This window comes from Loxodonta africana, chromosome 1, assembly GCF_030014295.1.
Source record: "Loxodonta africana isolate mLoxAfr1 chromosome 1, mLoxAfr1.hap2, whole genome shotgun sequence".
NCBI classification, from domain to species: domain Eukaryota; kingdom Metazoa; phylum Chordata; class Mammalia; order Proboscidea; family Elephantidae; genus Loxodonta; species Loxodonta africana.
The window spans coordinates 15,889,077-15,907,510 of NC_087342.1; the positions used below are offsets into that span (position 1 = coordinate 15,889,077).

At 45.5% G+C, this 18,434-nt stretch overlaps 1 protein-coding gene across 3 annotated transcripts in view; it reads right to left on the reverse strand.

Moving 5' to 3' along the window:
* ITGB5 (integrin subunit beta 5) overlaps positions 1 to 18,434 on the reverse strand; it is a 135,409-nt gene that overhangs the window by 45,938 nt on the left and 71,037 nt on the right. For all 3 annotated transcript variants that reach the window (XR_002786523.2, XM_010592899.3, XM_064292249.1), the window contains exons 7-9: positions 17,255 to 17,350; positions 15,142 to 15,231; positions 7,184 to 7,318 (exon numbers count right to left, since the gene is read on the reverse strand). Coding sequence is in view for 2 of the 3 variants with exons in the window: in XM_010592899.3 (XP_010591201.3) it covers positions 7,184 to 7,318; positions 15,142 to 15,231; positions 17,255 to 17,350 (321 nt within the window). In the remaining variant the exon portion in view is untranslated. The remainder of the gene's footprint in view (positions 1 to 7,183; positions 7,319 to 15,141; positions 15,232 to 17,254; positions 17,351 to 18,434) is intronic.

The window sequence follows — 18,434 nt, forward strand, 5'->3', positions numbered from 1 at the left end:
GTAGAACTGCCCCATAGAGTTTCCAAGGAGCGCCTGGCAGAGTCAAACTGTCGACCTTTTGGTTAGCAGCCGTAACTCTTAACCACTGCACCAGCAGCATTTCCAACCAGTGTAGGGTGGGTCCTAAACCTAATCACTTCTGAGTCATAAAACTCATTGCCGTCCAGTTGATTCCGACTCATAGCGACTCCACAGGAACTGCCAGTTCTGAGACGTGAAAGGGTGAAACAGATGACAGAGGCAGAGCTATCTGCAAGCCCGGCAATTCCAAGGATTTTTGGCAGCTACTAGCAGCCGAAATAGCCCAGAAAGGACCTTCCCCTAGAACCACGCCCTGAATCAAGACTTCTAGCCTTCTGAACTGTGAGAAAATCAATTTCTGTTCTTTAAAGCCACCCACTTGCAGTATTTCTGTTACAGCAGCATTAGGTAACTGAGACATGTCCCAAAGCTGCCCTCTCCATCCCCTACAGGCATGTCCTTGTCCACAGGCCAGACCCCGAGATACCTAATGGCAATGATAGCTATGTCTGCTTTTTCTACAACCCTCTTCTCTGGGTGAGTCCCAGGCCTTTCAGCTCTGCTCTATATGACTTGTCCATACCCCTCATCATTCTCTGACTTGTCCAGAGCCCTCCCAATTTATGGCATCAAAGAGTGGAACCTGCCTGCTGAATAATGGTCAGATCCCTTACCTTGGCATGTATGCCCTCCCAGTGTGGCCCGAGCCTGCCTCTGCAGACCAGGCTCCAGCCACCCTACCCTCAGTCTCCAACCGCCTCCTCTCACAAATACAGCCCTTACCCTCATCTGCTTTCACCTTACAAAAGGGAGATGCTCTTTCACACCTTGCAGGCTTACCCTGCTGCTCTGCACATGCTACGGCCACCAATGGGACTACCCCACTCTTCATTCTGTATCTGGGAAACTGCTATACATCCTTCGAGTCTCGGTTCAAACAGCACCCCCTCTGCTCTACTGGACCCTTCTTCCTTGGGGCTCCCATAGTGCCAGGCCCAGCTTTTATTATCACGCTCATCACACTTTATGGGGTTGACTTGTTTTCACGTTCATTCTCTCCCCCAGACAATGAGCGACGAGCTTCTGACTTATCTTCTTCATCTTTATATCCTGAATGAGCACAGTATTAGGCGTATAACTAGTTATTGAACTTGACTGGATTACTGCAGAACCACTGGCAAGTTCTAAAATGTATGTCCGTGGGACGAATGCCAAGAGGGAAACACCCCTGTTCTCAGTGCAGAAGCCCTAGTGTAAACTGTTTGGAGGAAGACAGTTCAGCCTGAGAAGACAGACAGGAAGCTTGCCTTTTGGCCCAGAAGGAAATCAGGTTGGTGCCAGCTAGGAGTGTCCTCCTTCTATCTTAGGGATCAGAGGAATCGACGAAGCCCTCTCCTTCAGCAAAAATGGGATTGAGGGAAAGCCTCCAACTCCTCCCCGGCTACAACCAGCTTCATGGATATGAGACCTGTGCAGTCACACAAGGTCTGGTGCTCAGAAGGGCCGCAAGCTTGATTTAATGCTCTGCTGTTGCCATCTTGAAATTCTTAATAATTTTTGAACAAGGACCACATATTTTCATTTTGCATAAAAAAAAAAAAAAAGAAACTCATTGCCACTAAGTTGATTCTGACTCACGGCGACCCCATGTGTTAACAGAGTACGGCTGAGTTCCACAGGGTTTTCTTGACTGTAATCTTTATGGAAACAGATTACCAGGACTTTCTTCCACGGTGCCACTGTGGGTTCAACCCGCCAACCTTTCTCAAATAGTTGAGTGCAAACCATTTGCACCGTCCAAGGTCCTTCATAGCAACCCTATAGGAGAGAGTAGAACTGCCCCATAGGGTTCCCAGGAGTGGCTGGTGGATTCGAACTGCTAACCTTTTGGTTAGCAGCTATAGCTCTTAACCACTGTACCACCAGGTCTCTTCATTTTGCTCAGGGCTCCAAAAATCATACAGCTGGTTCTGCCCAAGACCCTCCAGGCTCCTCCAGGGAGCCTGCCTCTTCTGGCCTAGCGTGGCCCTTGTGAGCAGCATCATGTCAGGTTCACAATGAAGAGTGGAGTGGCAGCCCCTCTGTGCCAGCCTGTTTCAACCATAGAAAACAAAAACCCCACAGCCCTTGCGGTAGAGCCAGGGGTCATGTGACCATGGCCCCTTGGACAGTGAGACAACAGAGAGCACTGAGAAAAAGGTCTCACATGGATGCTTGCCTTTGGCCCCTCTGCTCTTTTTACCTGGCCGCAGCCTATCAGAGCCAGGGTGGCACAGAAGAGCCATCAGAGGGGGTCAGTGTGGGACACCATCCTTCTTCCTCTACAGCTCCAACTGCTCTACAAATCATTCCTATGTATAATTTTTCACTTTGGTGAAAACATGCCATTTTAAATCCTTTTCTGTTTTCTGAACAAGGACTCTCTCCTTCTCTGTAAAAAAATAAAAAATCCTAGAAAAATAGGATCCAAAAACAAAAATCCATACACTAGAGTGTCCATACATACGCGACCATAATTCCACTTTATACTCTTTTGAAGCAGGTATAAGAGAAAAAAACATGGACTTTGGCACCAGCCAGTCCCGGGTTTGAGTCCTGTTGCTGCAGCTCACTAGCAGGGGGACTCTTGGCAAGTTGCTCAGCCTCCTCTGAGACTCAGTTATGAGTTCACATAAAACGGGGAAATAACGACTACCCTGCAAAGCTGCGGAGCCCTGGTGGCACAGTGGTTAAGACTATGGCTGCTAACCAAAAGGTCGGCAGTTCTAATCCCCCAGCTGCTCCTTGGAAACCCTAAGAGGCAGTTCTACTCTGTCCTATAGGGTCGTTATGAGTCAGAATCGACTTGACAGCAATGGGTTACAAAGCTGCTGTAAGAAGCGAAGAGAATATCCGTAAAGCCCATACCGCAGTATGGGTTGCATTGTAAGTGCCTAATAAATAGTAACAAGGTAATGAATAAAATTAATAAATAAATAATAAAACCAAAAAAAAACCAAACCCATTGCCGTCAAGTCGATTCCAACTCATAGCATCCCCATAGGACAGAGTAGAACTGCCCCATAGGGTTTCCAAGGAGCACCTGGTGGATTCCAACTGCCAACCTTTTGGTTAACAGCTGTAGCTCTTAACCACCATGGCACCAGGGTTTCCAAATGAATAATAAGGAGGTAATGAATAGTGAAAAGATGACTTGGTTTGGAGTGAAAAGATCTTGGTTTGAATTGTGAGTCTACCACTCATTAGCTGGGTGACCTTGGGCAGGTCACTTACATTCCCAAATCTCAGACTGCCCCTTAGTAACGAGTATAGCACCATGAGCTACACTCCCGAGCTGCAGGTTGGGTGAACCGATTGTGATAGGGTACGTAAAGGTACTCGGTAAACTCTATTTCTCTCCATAAAACCCAGAAACCCAGCGCCATCAAGTCGGCTCCTAATTCTTTGTTATTATGCTTTGTCCTGATACGAGTCCTTTGAAATAGGTGTGGTAGAACAGAATCATGGCAGGCACCAGGATAAGGGTGGTGAAGGGTGCTGGTTGCAGTCAGAAAGGCCTGGCTTTGAACTTCCACACTGCTACTTACTGTGACCTTAGGCAATTAACAGATCTCTGTGTGCCTCTGTTTTCTCACCTGTCAACACAGGTAACAGTATCTTCCTCACAGGCAACCAGGTGGGGACCACAGCACTACAATCACTATCTAGTTTGTTTCCAGTCCTTCCTTAGATTAACTGCATTTCCTTCCGGGGTTCCATGAGAGACCCCAATATTCTTATAACAATTTCCCCTTCTCTTTGCTTCAAGCAGCATGAATTGGCTTCTGTTACTTGCATTCAAAAGAAGTTCTGACTTTATGCTGTTACGATCAAGAAACACCAGCTCCTTTGGCCTTCCCTGGTTTCTAGACAACGCACTATGATGACTACTTGCCACTTCTCCGGTTGAAAATAGAACTGAACATAGAACTCCAGATGCCATTTGACCCACACCAAGAAGAGCGTTCAAAATACTGCCATTAATACAGATTCACTCCTTTTTTCAAAGCAACAGTTTATCCACATTGAGCCGTTAGAACTTGCCAGATCCTTTTCTTAAAAAACTATAAGCCAAAGCGAGTTTATGTTAACAGGGGAGGAACAACTCAGAAAAGGACGGAAAGAATGGTTACACGACTCCAAGAGTGTAATCAACGTCACTGAATTTTACGTGTAGAAACACTTGGATTTGTGTATGTTTTACTGTGCATACTCTGTACAACAACAAAAAACTCTCAAGCCAAGGTCCCTTTATCCTATTAATGTTGTTGTTAGGTGCCGTCTAGTTGGTTCCGACTCATAGCGACCCTATGTACCACAGAACGAAAACACTGCCCAGTCCTGCGCCATCCTCACAATCTTTGTTATGCTTGAGCCCATTGTTGCAGCCACTGTGTCGATCCATCTCCTTGAGGGTCTTCCTCTTTTTCGTTGTCTACTATTAATATTCCAAACTAAATGCAAGTCATTAACCCTGATAATTTCAACCCAGCTCAATATTGAACATCGTTTTAATTTTGTTTTTCCTGCCTTATAAGATCAGCTATTTTCTCCAGCTTTGGGACCTGCCCACCTTTAATAAGCAGGTGTTCCCTGAGTTCAACACAAGCTAATAATAAACATGAACGGTCAAGAAAATTCCCATTGCTATTTACTGGAGCCTCGCTCAAGTCCTTCCTCCAGGTGATGTTGTCAACACTGTCTTAGAAAGCATGTTGACTCAGCTACAAATCTGCCCAACTATGCTGTCATCAACTCACACTACTTGTCTCATTTACAGGGATGTCATTAGAAATTGCCAAGAGCCTTCCTAAAACCCAGGTGTCTTCTGCGTGGTGCCTCTCCCTGATTAGAAAAGTTCAGCCCTCTCTCTCTAGCCTCTGTCCCAATGTATCTATTTCTCCAAGTAAAGGGCTCCTTGTCTGGGTGTTTCTCATACATAATTCTGTAGCTTTCCCGAACACTGCAGCAAACTACAGAATTCACTCACGTGTTTTAGGATTTTAGGGTTATGTATGTCTCCTCTCATTTTTATATCTACCTTTTTAAAACTTGTGACTATAAGGTTTTGTGTTTTTAAAAAAATTCACCTGGATTAAACAATCATTGGAGCCCTGGTGGCGCCGTGGTTAGGCATTAGGCTGCTAACTAAAGGGTCAGCAGTTCGGATTCACCAGCTGCTTAAATTAATAACTTTATAAATTAATACAATTGATCCAAACAACTGAAATATATTGCAAATCTTGACATTTATTGAAAATAAAAAGCAAAATTTTATTGGAAATGCCTCTTTTAATGAGATGAGGTTTTCTCCCCAAATAGTTCATGTATCTGTAAAATATACTCACCACCAAATGGGAAACCCTGGTGGTGTAGTGGTTAAGCAGTACGACTGCTAACCAAAAGGTTGGCAGTTTGAATCCACCAGGTGCTCCTTGGGAACTCCATTGAGCAGTTCTACTGAGTTCTATAGGGTCGCTATGAGTCAGAATCAACTCGACGGCAATGGGTTTTTTTTTGTTTTTGTTTTACTGCTAAATGAGGCAGGGATCGGCATCAATTAATTATATTCCTCTCTTTTATTTGTTTAGATTTAAGGACCAAAAAACCCTGAAGCACATAAATGGGAAGATGGGAATGAAAGAAGTTTGTAACAACAGTGTCACCTTATTCTATGAATGTCTTCTGAGTTAAACGCCATTAATATCAGTCACCTGTCATCTAAAATAGTTTTTAATGATCTATCATCTGACAACTTGATTAGGCCCTCTTTCAAGTTTGTGAAAGGCAAAGGAATTGGAAACAATCTCTTAGAAAAGGATTTGTTACCCAGTCATTAAAGTCTTTTACTTTCTCAACACAGACGCCATGTTTTGAATTGTCCCTTTGTTTGGTGGGGCAAGGCACGACTGGAAGATCTGGATTGGGTGGGAGGTGTGCCTTTGAGTTAGGGAGCGTGAAGAGTCCTTGGGTAGGGCGAACAGTTAATGCCCTCCCTCATTAACTAAAAGGTTGGCAGTTGGAGTCCACCTAGAAGTGCCTAGGAAGAAAGTCACAGAGCTCTACTTCCGAAAACCCAGCCACTGAAAATCCTACGGGGTACACAGTTCTACTCTGACACACATGGGGTCACCAGGAATCAGGACTGACTCAACGGCAATGATACATGAAATGTGAGAAAATCCCAGAAGTCCCCTGCTGTGATCTAACTGGCCAGCAACTCTACCAGAGCCCAAGGAACACTGCTTACAGCCATCCTGGCCATTGTTAGAGATTATGAATGCCTTGAGATATGGATGTCTATTTTTAAGGTCCCTGTCATTTTTCCATTTCCAACCAGATTCTCTTAAAGGTGGAAGAGAGCTTTCCCTCACTGCTTTTTCTATTTTTCAAGCAATGAAACTGATAACACCAGGCAAGACAGGAATGGATCTAATGGTCTTCTCCTAGCAGCAGGATTCTCCAGCTCTCCGTCACCACTGTGCCTGCCTCTGGGCCAGTGTTATCATCTGTGTCTTTCTCACCCACATATCCTCCTCCCTGCTCCCACTCTCAAGGCCTCAGTTTGGTGCACAGGTGTACGTCTTTGCATACTGTGTTTCTTTCCCATCATTTAATTCTATCCACTTGATCCGGACAAGGCACCTATGTCCTTCACTGCTGTAGTCATCTGTTCCATCTCATCAAATTAGAATAGATGGATGGATTTCTTCATATTTTGCAGAAAGGGAAAGTGAGGTTCAGATGATCCAAGGCCACAGAGCAAGTTGCAGAAGACTAGGAATGATAGCCAGATTACTTGGATTCCCACCCATATTCTTCCACCTGATTATATCCCTGTCAAGCGAAGATGATAATGGTTTAAATACCAAGGGCAAATGTCAACTCTAGGAAGCCTTTGGTGGCTATGCACTGAGGTCTGTCTATTGACTGGAGTCCAACAAGTCCAGTTGGGACCTTAAGCCGCAACACAGGGCAGGCTTAGGTGACTCCCCCAAGATGCTAAGATGGAAGAAAGAACACAAACTACTAAAGGACTTTAATAAGTTACAAAGTTATCAGAAGCCCGAGGATGATGACCAATGCCAACAAGTGCTGATATAAACTGGGGATGAGAACTTACCGTGTCCCCGATTTTGAGGCCTTCACACTTCCTCTGACCAGGGTAGGATACACCGTCTTGGCAGGTAGCAGTGAAGAAGAGGTTGAGATCCTCAGGCTGATCCCAGACTGACAGCTCCACTTTAGACCGAATACTCTGAACAAAGAGAGAAAATGAAGCCCAAACCACTTAGTAAAGGCTATGGCTGCAACACACCCCATGCTGGTTTTCTGATGTCCACCTGACTTCCTCCAACACAGAAGTTTCAAGCCAAGGACAAAGGCAGTAACTGAGCTTGGTTTCCTGCCCTGCCCTCAGCCCTTTCCTTCTCTCCATGACCACAGGCCACCCAGCAACCTGGCCTGAGGTGTCCTTCTGTGAGCTCTGAGGAGTTGCTAACAGTCCACATCTATTGTTGTTTCTCCTAATACATTATTATCTGCTTCAAGGGGCAATGGCCTGTCCTGCACCTGCCCCTCCAGAGTCATCTTTCACACCCACCCTTAGCTTCAGACATGCAATTCCTCAAATTTTGCCATGTGCTCTCTATCTCCAGCCTTCGGGCCTTTCCATGTGCCTGGGATAATATTCCCCACTCCTTCCCCTGACTAGCTCCTAATCAGCCTTCAAAACTCAGTTTGGTAGGCACTTTCTCCAGGAATCCACCCTATCATTCTTCATACCTCCACCTACACCCCCATCAGATGTGGCTCACATTCACAAGTTTAAAACTACATCATGCATGAATTACGTTCTCAAGACAGTGAATCAAACAAAAATCAAGTCTAGTCAAAATCACCCATCAAAATCGATAGAATTAAAGACTGAAAATACCAAGTGTTGGAAAGGACGTGGAGCAACTAGGACTCTCCTACACTGCTACTGGGAGTGTAAACTGGTACAACCACTCTAGAAAACTGTTAGACAGTATCTACTAAAGATCAGGCCAGTCTTAGACTTAGGATTTCAACCAGCAGAAATGTGTACAACACCAGAAGACATGTACAAGAATATTTAGAACAATACTGTTTATAACACCTAGAAGCTGGAAACTACCCAAGAGCTTATAGAAAAATGCTGTGGTGTGTTACATAGTAGAAAAGCGTACAGTAAGGACAGTTAATGAAGTACGACTACTGGCAACAACATGGATGAATCTAACAAATATAACATTGCCCAATAGAAGCCAGACACAAAAGAGTACGTAATGTGTGACTCTACTTATGAGAAGTTCAAAAACAGGCAAAACTAATGGGGCATACTGATGGAAAAGGTCATGACAAGGGCTTCTAGGGTGCTGGGAATGTACTGTTTTTTGATTTGAGTGCTAAATACGCAGGTATATTCAGTCTGTGAAAAGGCATTACATTAATTTGTACAATTTTTCTACGCACCTGTTAAAGAAAATTACCATTGAAAATCTCTATGGTGGATGGTGACTTTGGAGACAGGCCAAACGAAGAAATTGGCTGGTACTTAGGGGCCATAGTTTACCAAAAAACAAACAAACCAACAAGATAAAATATATCTTTACACACTAGACACACTCAGTGTAGCAGGATGCTCATGCCCTGAGAGACACATGGAACCCAAGACCTTCAGACTCCCATTTCCCTTCTCAAGCACACGCCAGAGAACATGACCATTGAACAGAATAGCAGGCGGAGTTGTCCCCTGTTGTTGTGAGTTTTCTTTTCTCTCTCTCTCTTTTTGCTGAGCACATAGTATTAAACTTGCAAAAGTTAAACATGCAGTTTTCCCAACAAATTAACAGCTTGTTGAAAATAATCTGTGAAAAACAGTCTCCCCTTTTACAACAAAATTTCCAAGTACTTCCACAGCTCTAAAAATAAGATGCCTCTTAAATTCACTTCTTCTCACGGGTGCCAGCCTTCACAAGCCAAGGGTAGAAAGAGCGGGACTGGAGCCACACACCACACTCACTCTCCTGCCGAATGACATTAATTATTTACAAACCTGTTTTCCCCAGTGAGCTGTGAATTCCAAGGGCCATATCATATTTCTCTCTGGGACTTAGCACAAGCTTTTATTGAATGAATGAATACATGGATGGAAGACGGATGTGTCAACAGCAGCTACGCTAAGGGGCTTAGGCCTGGTAGATGAAACATAAAAAATTATTTTTGAAAGACAAAGTAGTTTTTTTTTTTTTTAAAATGTTTGTAATTGGGAGTAAATGTGAGGATGAGCTAAAACAGAATATCATAAAGGAACTAGGTAGATCAGAGCTAAGTGAAGAAGTATTTGGGGATAGTCATATGAAATATGGGGGTGCTGTGGTTCACGAAGGAGTCTCTAAACGAAGCAGCTGGTTAACAAGCTCAGATGCTAACCAAAAGGTTGGAGGTTTGGGTCTACCCAGAGGCACTTCGGAAGAAAGGCCTAGTGATCTATTTCCGAAAAATCAGCCATTGAAAACTCCATGGAGCACAGTTCTACTCCGACAGACACGGGGTTGCCATGAGTCGGAATCAACTTGACGGCAACTGGCCTGATAGTTCACAAACAAGAGGTCGTCAGGAAGCACAGCACTTCCGCAAGGCCTGCTGCAGTTACCACGTGGAAAGGCCCACGGAAGGTTTGGTAGAGGGGGAACGGGCACTGGGCTGGAAGGACTGGACTCCTGCTCTGTGACTTTCTAACCACGGTGGGACAGCAGTGGAATCACGTGTTCGTTCAGGCCATAAGACCCAGAAGCTCTGTATTCTGCTCTGCAGCCCGTATTACTCCTGCCTACCCCATAGAGCCTCTGGAATCAGAAACTCATAAGATATCAGAAGTGGCAGGAACTGTGGCGATTATTCAGTTCAAACCTCTCATTGTATGGAAGTGGGAACTGAGACCAAAGCAAAGGCCTCATCCAAGGTCACTCAGCTGCCAGAAGCTGCCAGGACCAGACCCAGGCTCTCTTGATCACTCTCCAGTGCTCCTTCTAATCACCACGCTGGATACTGCTTTTTCAGCAACTGGCTCTCTGACCTTAGAAAGTGTCCACTGTCAGCCTACAGTGATATTATCCAGGTTGTAAGGGTCAGTCTCCCCTCAAGGAATACTGTTCACTGTTTCATTCCCAAGGTGTAGCATGAAGCCTGGCCTACACTAGGCCTTCCGTATATATTTGTTGAATAAATAAATGAATGAATGAAGTACAAGGTAGAGTCAGGGATCAAAGCCAAAGGCAACGCAGTTCTCAGGCATGAAGACTTTCATGTGTGACTCCTGAAATTCAATTAACTCCTACCAAATTTGCCTCTGAAGATGAGCCCTTAGCTCCTCGTTCTAGGAAAAAGAGACAATGCCAAGAATGTCAGAAGTCTAAAGGCTATTAAATACCTGGTTCAGGCTAGGTGACATCTGTAATTGCTTTAAGTCAGGCCAGCTGTGGAGTGGGTGAGAGCAGACTTTATGGCAACAACAAAAAGAAACATGTACTCCGCTGAGGAAAAAATATACCGTGGCCTCTGACGTCACTTTCGACATGCAGCTTCTATGGCTTCCAGCGCCTTCTGTTCTTTCCCACTCTGAAAAGGGGTCTCACGATTTCTCACTAAGTCCTACTCTCCTTTCTCAGTGCTCCATGATGCTGGGGCCCCCTGTGTGGACCCAGGGCCCTGTTGCTGAGCTCTGGAAGAGAGCCACTCACCAGCACTTACCGTCAATCAAGGCACCACATTGCTAAACTCCTTTGGTATGACTTAGAGATTTCTCACGGTGAAGAATTTGGCACAGCAAGCAAAATTTATAAATCAAAGGCCAGAGTTGAAGATTTCACATCATGAGCATTGCATATGACAAACTGCAGTCTACAAGACAATAAATTAAATACGCCTGCTCCATTTTGCTCTCGCCTCGGCCTAGCCAAACACCACAGCCATTTCGTCTGTTACATATACGCCAACCAAAATCTTTTCTGAATGTCTCCACAAATCCTTGGCCAGCACTCCAACCAAAAAAAAAAAAACCATACCCATTGCCATTGCGTCAACTCCGACTCATAGTGACCCTATGGGACAGAGAAGAACTGTCCCCTAGCGTTTCCAATGAGCGGCTGGTGGATTTGAATTGCAGACCTTTTGGTTAGCAGCTGAGCCCTTAAACACTGCGTCACCAGGATAGCACTCTTGCCAGCACTCTTGGAAAGGTAAAAGTTAACACTCCCACTTAGTCACGAGTTACATGACTCATTAGGAAAGCCACCACAAGCCGCTCAGATGGTAAGATGATACAGCGAAATGCAAACAGTCCGGTTAAAGTGAGGATTTAACCCTGGCAGAGGGAGGAGCAGGTGAAAGGATAACCCAAGCTAACCAGGGCCTCTCCTGCCGGCCCAGTCTCCCCACACACCGGAGGCCTGGGCTTGGCTCTAATCCCAGCAAAAGCGCAGGGAGGCTGTAGCCCTGCCCTGGGCCTCCTGGTTTGCCAGAAAAACAGCAACCAGTGAAGCCGACACTAATCAATACGGATCACCAATATACTCCAAAAGGCCTCAACCTACTAGACTTTGTTTCAGTTTCTTGGCAGTTTCATGTTCCTGTATTGAATATATTTTTCTGAAATGTCAGCTGAAGAGAGGGGCGGGGAATAAGGAATTACCAAGTATTATAAATCATATTTGTGTCTGCCCAAAATATATGTTGAATCCTATACCTGTAGATTTAATCCCATTTGGGAATAGGGTTGTTTTGTTATGTTAATGAGGCCATGTCAGTGTGGGGAGTGCCCTAAATTTAATCACTTCTGAGTGACAGAAGGAACAGCACAGGCATGGAGATAAGGAAGCATGAAGGGGGGATGGGAAAGAGGGAGGTGGGTGAGGGAAGTAGCCGCCAAGGACGCTGGAGCTAAGGAGGCTGAGACAAAGACCTTCCCCCAGAGCCCACAGAGAGCCTTCCCCATAGCCAGTGCCCTGAATTCCGACTTCTAGCCCCATCAACTGTGAGAAAATAAATGTCTGTTTCTTAAAGCCACCGCCTTATTGTACTTGTGTCACAGCAGCACTAGGAGACTAAGACACCAAGGGTCAGGGAACTTTTGGGGCGAGACACGTTTGTCAGCTCGATGGTGGCAGTGTGTTAAAACATATCAAACTGTGCACTTTCAATTTGTGCAATTTACTGTGTTAATTATATCCCCATAAATCTATTTAAAAATTCTTCTGCTGAATTTAATTAGTCATCACTGAAAGTATTTCAGTCATCTCTACTCATCCCTCGTCTGGACCACCTCACAGCAGAGAGACTCCCTGTTCCACTCCTACCCCTTTGCCTACCACACAAACAACATTTCTCTTTACCCCCTGACCCCATCCCTGAATTTCCATTAAGAAAACAGACATGTACAATGACTCCTGATGAGGGCCAATACGATGGACCTCAGGGGGAGAATAGCACCAGGCCTTTGTGAGGTCCCATCAGGGCACCGTAAGGACACCTGCACTCCCCTGGTGTTCAGCCGTCCCACACATGGACGCGTAGCACCACATAAATGCTGACTGAGCAGAGTGCTTTCTCCATTCCCGGTGAGCCCCACCCAGCATGTCGTCATGCCCTCCTTTATTAAAGCCATGAGACGCAGAGGCCCCAGGCATTCACCAGGAGATGCTCTTCAGGGGAGACTCAGAGGCCTAGCAGCTGCCCAGGGGAGTTGACGCTCATGAGGTGACTTGAGGATAGAGATGCTGGAAAGTGGCTTCTCCCCAGGAGCCAAGGAGAAACTCCTCACCCCACTCCACAGAGCCAAAAGTGGCTGCTCCTCAGCCATTTCTTCCCCAAAGGCCCTGGCTTGGTCTGAGGCAAGCTCTGGCCACCAGCAGTGAGAGCGGGTCCATGGCAGCCCCCACCAAAGCCCTGACGTGCTCAGAGGGAAGGGCAGGGGTACCAGCTCGCTCTGACTTCTTTAGTTCACGGTCCAGAGCTTGAGGCCCAAGAGGTTGACAGGAGTGACTCCTGGAAAGAGGGTGGCATCCAGCAGTCCAGGGACCCCTCACGCATGCTCATACATGCTCCCTTCTCCTTCTCGGTGTATTACATTTCAGCAGACCTGCTGTGCCCAAAGATTACAGAATATATATTCTCCCTTTTATCCGCAAATGCAAACCAAATAACTCCCTGTGCGAATCTGGAACTCACTAAAGGACACAGTTAATCTGCAAACCCTGCTCACTAGGCTCTGGGTTCTGAGATGGCCATCGGATTGGGTGAGGATTTAAAGCACCAAGGTCAGAGATCTGAAAAGAGGAAGTTAGTAGTGTGCAGAGCAGGGTGGGAGAGGCTCCGAGTGGGGTTGGAGAGGAGAAATAATTCTTCCCTTTCCCTCAACAAGAAGTTCCCGAATGAGGAGAAATCAGAGACTTCCTGAGAGGAAGAGACTCTTAACTACAACAGAAGGTGGGAGCTAGTGGGGAAGGAAGAAGGACTGGAAAACAAAGCCAAAATTCTTACTGTTGCCCCGCCCACTCCAGGAGACTAAGTGTAGGGCTGGCCACACCCCATACTCTGGGGTTTCCCAGTGACAAGGGCATTACCGGGAGGCTGCTGGTCTAGCTGAGCAGCATTTACAACTCAAATCAGGGCCGCATCAGCAGGTTGACAAAGTCCACACCAGAAAGGGCAGGGTTCCAAGTATACACCTGTAAATCAGTCAAGATTTGGAAGGCCAGGTGGTTTTTCTCACCCACTTGTGATGTCACAGTGGTTAGTTAGGGTCCCAGGTTAGCCCCCAAAAGTCCATTTAACATAAATTTAAACTACACTTACTGTCTATGTAACTTTGTTTGAATAGAAAGATGCACTCTGAATTCAAATTTGGGAGTTGCTTGGCCCCTTGGACTGGGTGAGCTTGGGAAGCAACAGCCATTTTGGGATTTAGGAGAGAGGGACCGGCTAAGGGTATGTACTTCACAGCTCGCTGTTTTGCTGAGAAAAGGTAGGTCTGAAATCAAGCATTTCCTGGGTATTACAAATTGAAAGCAGGACAGGAAGGAGAAAGGTTTGGGGGCAAGGTGGTGCTATTTGCATATGGATACAATCCCTAAACTTCGGGTCTGAGAGTACTTGTACTTAATATATTAGAGCCAGGTTGACATGATGAGTTAAGGAAAAAAGTCCTGACAATCTCCTTCTAAAAACTCAGCCAATGAAAACTCTATGGATCACAACAGTCCTATTTGCAACTGATCACAGGGATGGCACGTGCTCAGGCAGTGTTTAGTTCCATTGCAGTGGGGTAGCTGAGTCGAGGCCCAAACTCAATAGCAGCTAACAACAGCAACATGTTGAGTTACAATAGCACAGAATTTAACAAGCACGCTCAGGGTCCTTCTGAAAGGACTTGATTACAATCAGATCAAAGACTTATATACAAGGCTCCTCACTGTTGATTCTTCTGGAATTCTTAGATCCCAGTTTAGCCTGCACTTCCATGCTGAGCTCTGAGGAAGGTCCACTGTCCTGCAAGGGCAGTTCATCTCACCTGCTTCTCACTGCTCTCCTCCTGCTGTGGCTACCGGTACCCTTCTCATCTCACATAGGGACCACAGTGCTGCCAGGCAACTGGAGAGCAACTAGAGAGCGCCCGTACCCGCCTACATGATGAGCTGCTCCACTGGGACCTTGGGCTGTCCCAGCAGTCAGAACCCAAGTGCACCCAGGGCCTGAGTCTGACTAAGCCGTTCCCCAACTCACTGGGATCAACTCATGATGACAGTCAAGATCCCAGAGGTGAGGAGGGGGAGAGGAATGAGAGGTTCATCAAGAGGTTGGCCTTCTCCACGTTGAGCCTGAGGGAAGGACGAAGATGCCAAACTCAGGTGGGGGAAAGAGGGTGCCAGAGTCATGCATACCAACACAGCGTGCATCCCACCTAATTCCACATCAGCTCCAGATGCCTCAGTGGGATCTGAGGTGGCGGCGGAGGTGGCGGTGGGGAAAGGGGAAGTGAGGGAGAGATCAGTGACTTACATTGTACGCATTGATAATCAGCTGAATGATATTTTTGGAGTCTCCATGTAAAATCTCCACTGTTGTTCCAGGTATCAGGGCTGTAAAATTCTTGGAAAAAAAAAAAAGACGAAAAAAATAAGCCCATTTTGTCCTTCCACATCACCAAGGAGAGAACACTGCTATCCTGAGCTAGAAGAGCAAGGGGCTACCCAGCACTGTATTCTGCCACTCTTCTCACATATAAACTGAAGACACCAAAAGGCGAGAAGAACTGTCCCGGAGGGATAGCGCTGGTGCAGCAGGCTGGGGAATACCTATGCCCGTAAGGAAGGAGCCCTGGTGGCACAGCAGTTAAAGCAATCAACTGCTAACCTAAAGGCTGGCGGTTTGAAACCACCAGCGACTCCAGGGGGAGAAAGATGATGGCAGTTTGCTTCCATAGAGATTTACAGCCTTCGAAACCCTCCAGGGTTGCCATGAGTCGGAATCGACTCAATGGCAGTGGGTTTGGTTTTGCTTTGGTAGGTCTCAGAGGAAGGGGGCTGACAAGATCTGAACCTAAGGCATCATGGCGTACTCCTTGTTGGAGATCCCTTCCCTCTGGCATGTAATGGACAAGTCTCTAAAATTCCACCCTTTAAGGTCAATATACTCATAATGATTTTCTTGCCATTATCTCCCCAGTCTACACAGGTATTCCCAGATTCAATTTTAAGGATCCCCTTACTTAGCATGAGTGAAAGGGGCACTTTCCAAAGGTCTCAAATACAGCCTCTTTCCTAAGTAGAGGCGTTAATGGTACCCTCCCAAGGACCTCTGGATATTTCTGAGTGAAGTGGTGTGGCAAAGTGGGCAGCTCTGCAGTACTCGCCTTCTTTTTTTCATTTGTACAAACTCCTGGGTATGTCAGTTATAACAATGCCAGAGACATCCAGAAACATCTACCACCCTAGCCTGCCCTGGACTGGATAGGCACCTCCCTGAGCAAGGTGCGCTTTGTTCTGAGGAAACCAAGGTGGATTTCTTCCTTCTTAAAACATCTGGAAGCATACCCAGTACAGTCTGTAGAACTGATACCTCTAAAAATGTTACTTATCAATGGATATGTTTTATCCTGTTATCTTTCATACATTGGGTCACCACGAGTCAGACTCAACAGTAACAGGTTATTGTCTGCTAAACAAACAACAACCCTCTTATCTTGTTTTCATCTTTTAAAACTGATTTAGACTAAAAGAAGATAAGGGGGGGAAGAGAACTCAAGAAGATGTAAGTGGCATTTTATCAACAATAATCTCAGGCAGGAGCAATGGAAAAACACAATCAGACAAAGGTTCTCTTGTGCATATTTCAGGGCAGTAAAAGAGAGGCAACCAAAGCTGCTTTTCTGGTGGAGTGGGGAGGGATTCCTGATTAAGTTCCACAGCCTTTCAATTTAAAGAACTGACAGGTGAGCTGGGCTTTCCGTTTAGCTAAAGGAGTATTTGTAGTGCAACTCAGATGAGATTTCTAGCTCAGAATGTGACTTGTTCATGTTGGTGGGAAAGAACGCATTCACTGGGGGAGTTTATAAGGGATGGTCCATGGGCCAACCCAGGAAAATCATCTTTTAGGCGGAATAGATTCAGACACAGGCTGCTGTATTCACTCAAGACACTTATTGTTTTCTTTGGAATTGCTGCTCCAGACTAGCCCACTGGTCTCCCAAAGTCACCTGATCACGCCCATGCTCTGGGGGCGAGGCATACAACTCTGTAAACCCGGAAATAGTGATGTAGCCCTGCTTAGATGCCTTACGTTTCTTTCTGTACGTTTTCTACCTTTCTTCCCTATTAGAGGGAGCGCTTCCATTTCATTGTCTATAATACGGGAATTCACACTATTTCCCAATTGATTACATATGTTTAAATTCCTCGTAAAGGCATATACTGCTAAGTGAACATCTTAGTTTCTTTTATACTATCATTTTTCCTCTGAGTCTCCGCTCACGTAGAGTAGAGCTGTTAACACCGCTTACCAACCACCCTTTGCTTCACCTGACCCCACATTCTAACCTTCCATTCACCTCAAGGTCAGCATGGCCCCTAGAATCTGGCCACCAACCTCCCTTCCTCCCACCTTCCAGGAGTACCTTGTAGAGCATATAATGGTTTTTTGTCACTGCAAAGATGAGGTTGATGTTGTTCTCTGCTAACTTCTCTCCAAGCAAAGCAAGGGATGGATAGTCCTAGGGTAAAGGCAAAAGTCAGCTGAAACATTTCCAACAGGCTGAGATTCTAGCACCTGGTTCCAACACACACTCCATGCTCTCAGCAGCTCATTATTTGCCGTGAAAAGCATCTTTCCCTTAGGTAGTCCCTTAAAGCCACTCCTCAACTGAAGAAATGTGTGGAGGAAACCCTCAAGGAAAGGACCCTCCAGCACCCACCCACCCTTCCCAGCCCACAGTTGAGACGTGATGAGTGGAGATTTTCCATACCTCCTCTGGTTTTCCATCCTTTCCAGGGAGCCCATTGCTAGCAGTTAGGAACCTTTATCTTAGCTTATTCTTTTTGACATGATTTTGAATGGAATTGTTTCCTTAATTTTATTTTCAGGTTGTTCATTGCAAGGATGCAACCTGCAACCTTGCTTAACTTATTAGTGCTAAACTCACTTTTAATGAACTCCTTAGAATTTTCTGTACATAAGATCATATTACCAGTAAATAGAGACGATTTTACTTCTTTCTTTCCAATTTGAATACCTTCTATTTCTTTCTCTTGTCTTCTTGCACTGGCTAGAACATCTAATACAAAGTTGAATAGAAGAGGAGAAAGCAAATATTCTTGCCTTGTTCTGATCTTAGGGGGAAGGCATCCAGTCTTTCACCATTAAATATGATGTTCCAAAAAAACCAAACCTGCTGCCTTCAAGTCGATTCTGACTCATAGCGACCCTATAGGACAGAGTAGAACTGCTCCATGGAGTTTCCAAGGAGCACCTGGTAGATTCGAACTGCCAACCTTTTGGTTACCAGCCATAGAACTTAACCACTACACTACCAGGGTTTCCAATATGATGTTAGTTGTGGGTTTTTCATACATGCCCTTTATCAGGTTAATAGTTCCCTTCTATTCCTAGTTTTTTATTCCTAGTCTGTTGAGTATTTTTATCATGAAAGAGTGTTGGACTTTGTCAAATGCTTTTTCTGCTTCTATTCAGATGATCACGTGATTTTTTTTTTTTATTGTATTGGTATGATGCATTATATTAATTGATTTTATCTTAGCTACTCTGGCCCTGTGATGCCTACCTCAGTTCTGACTTCA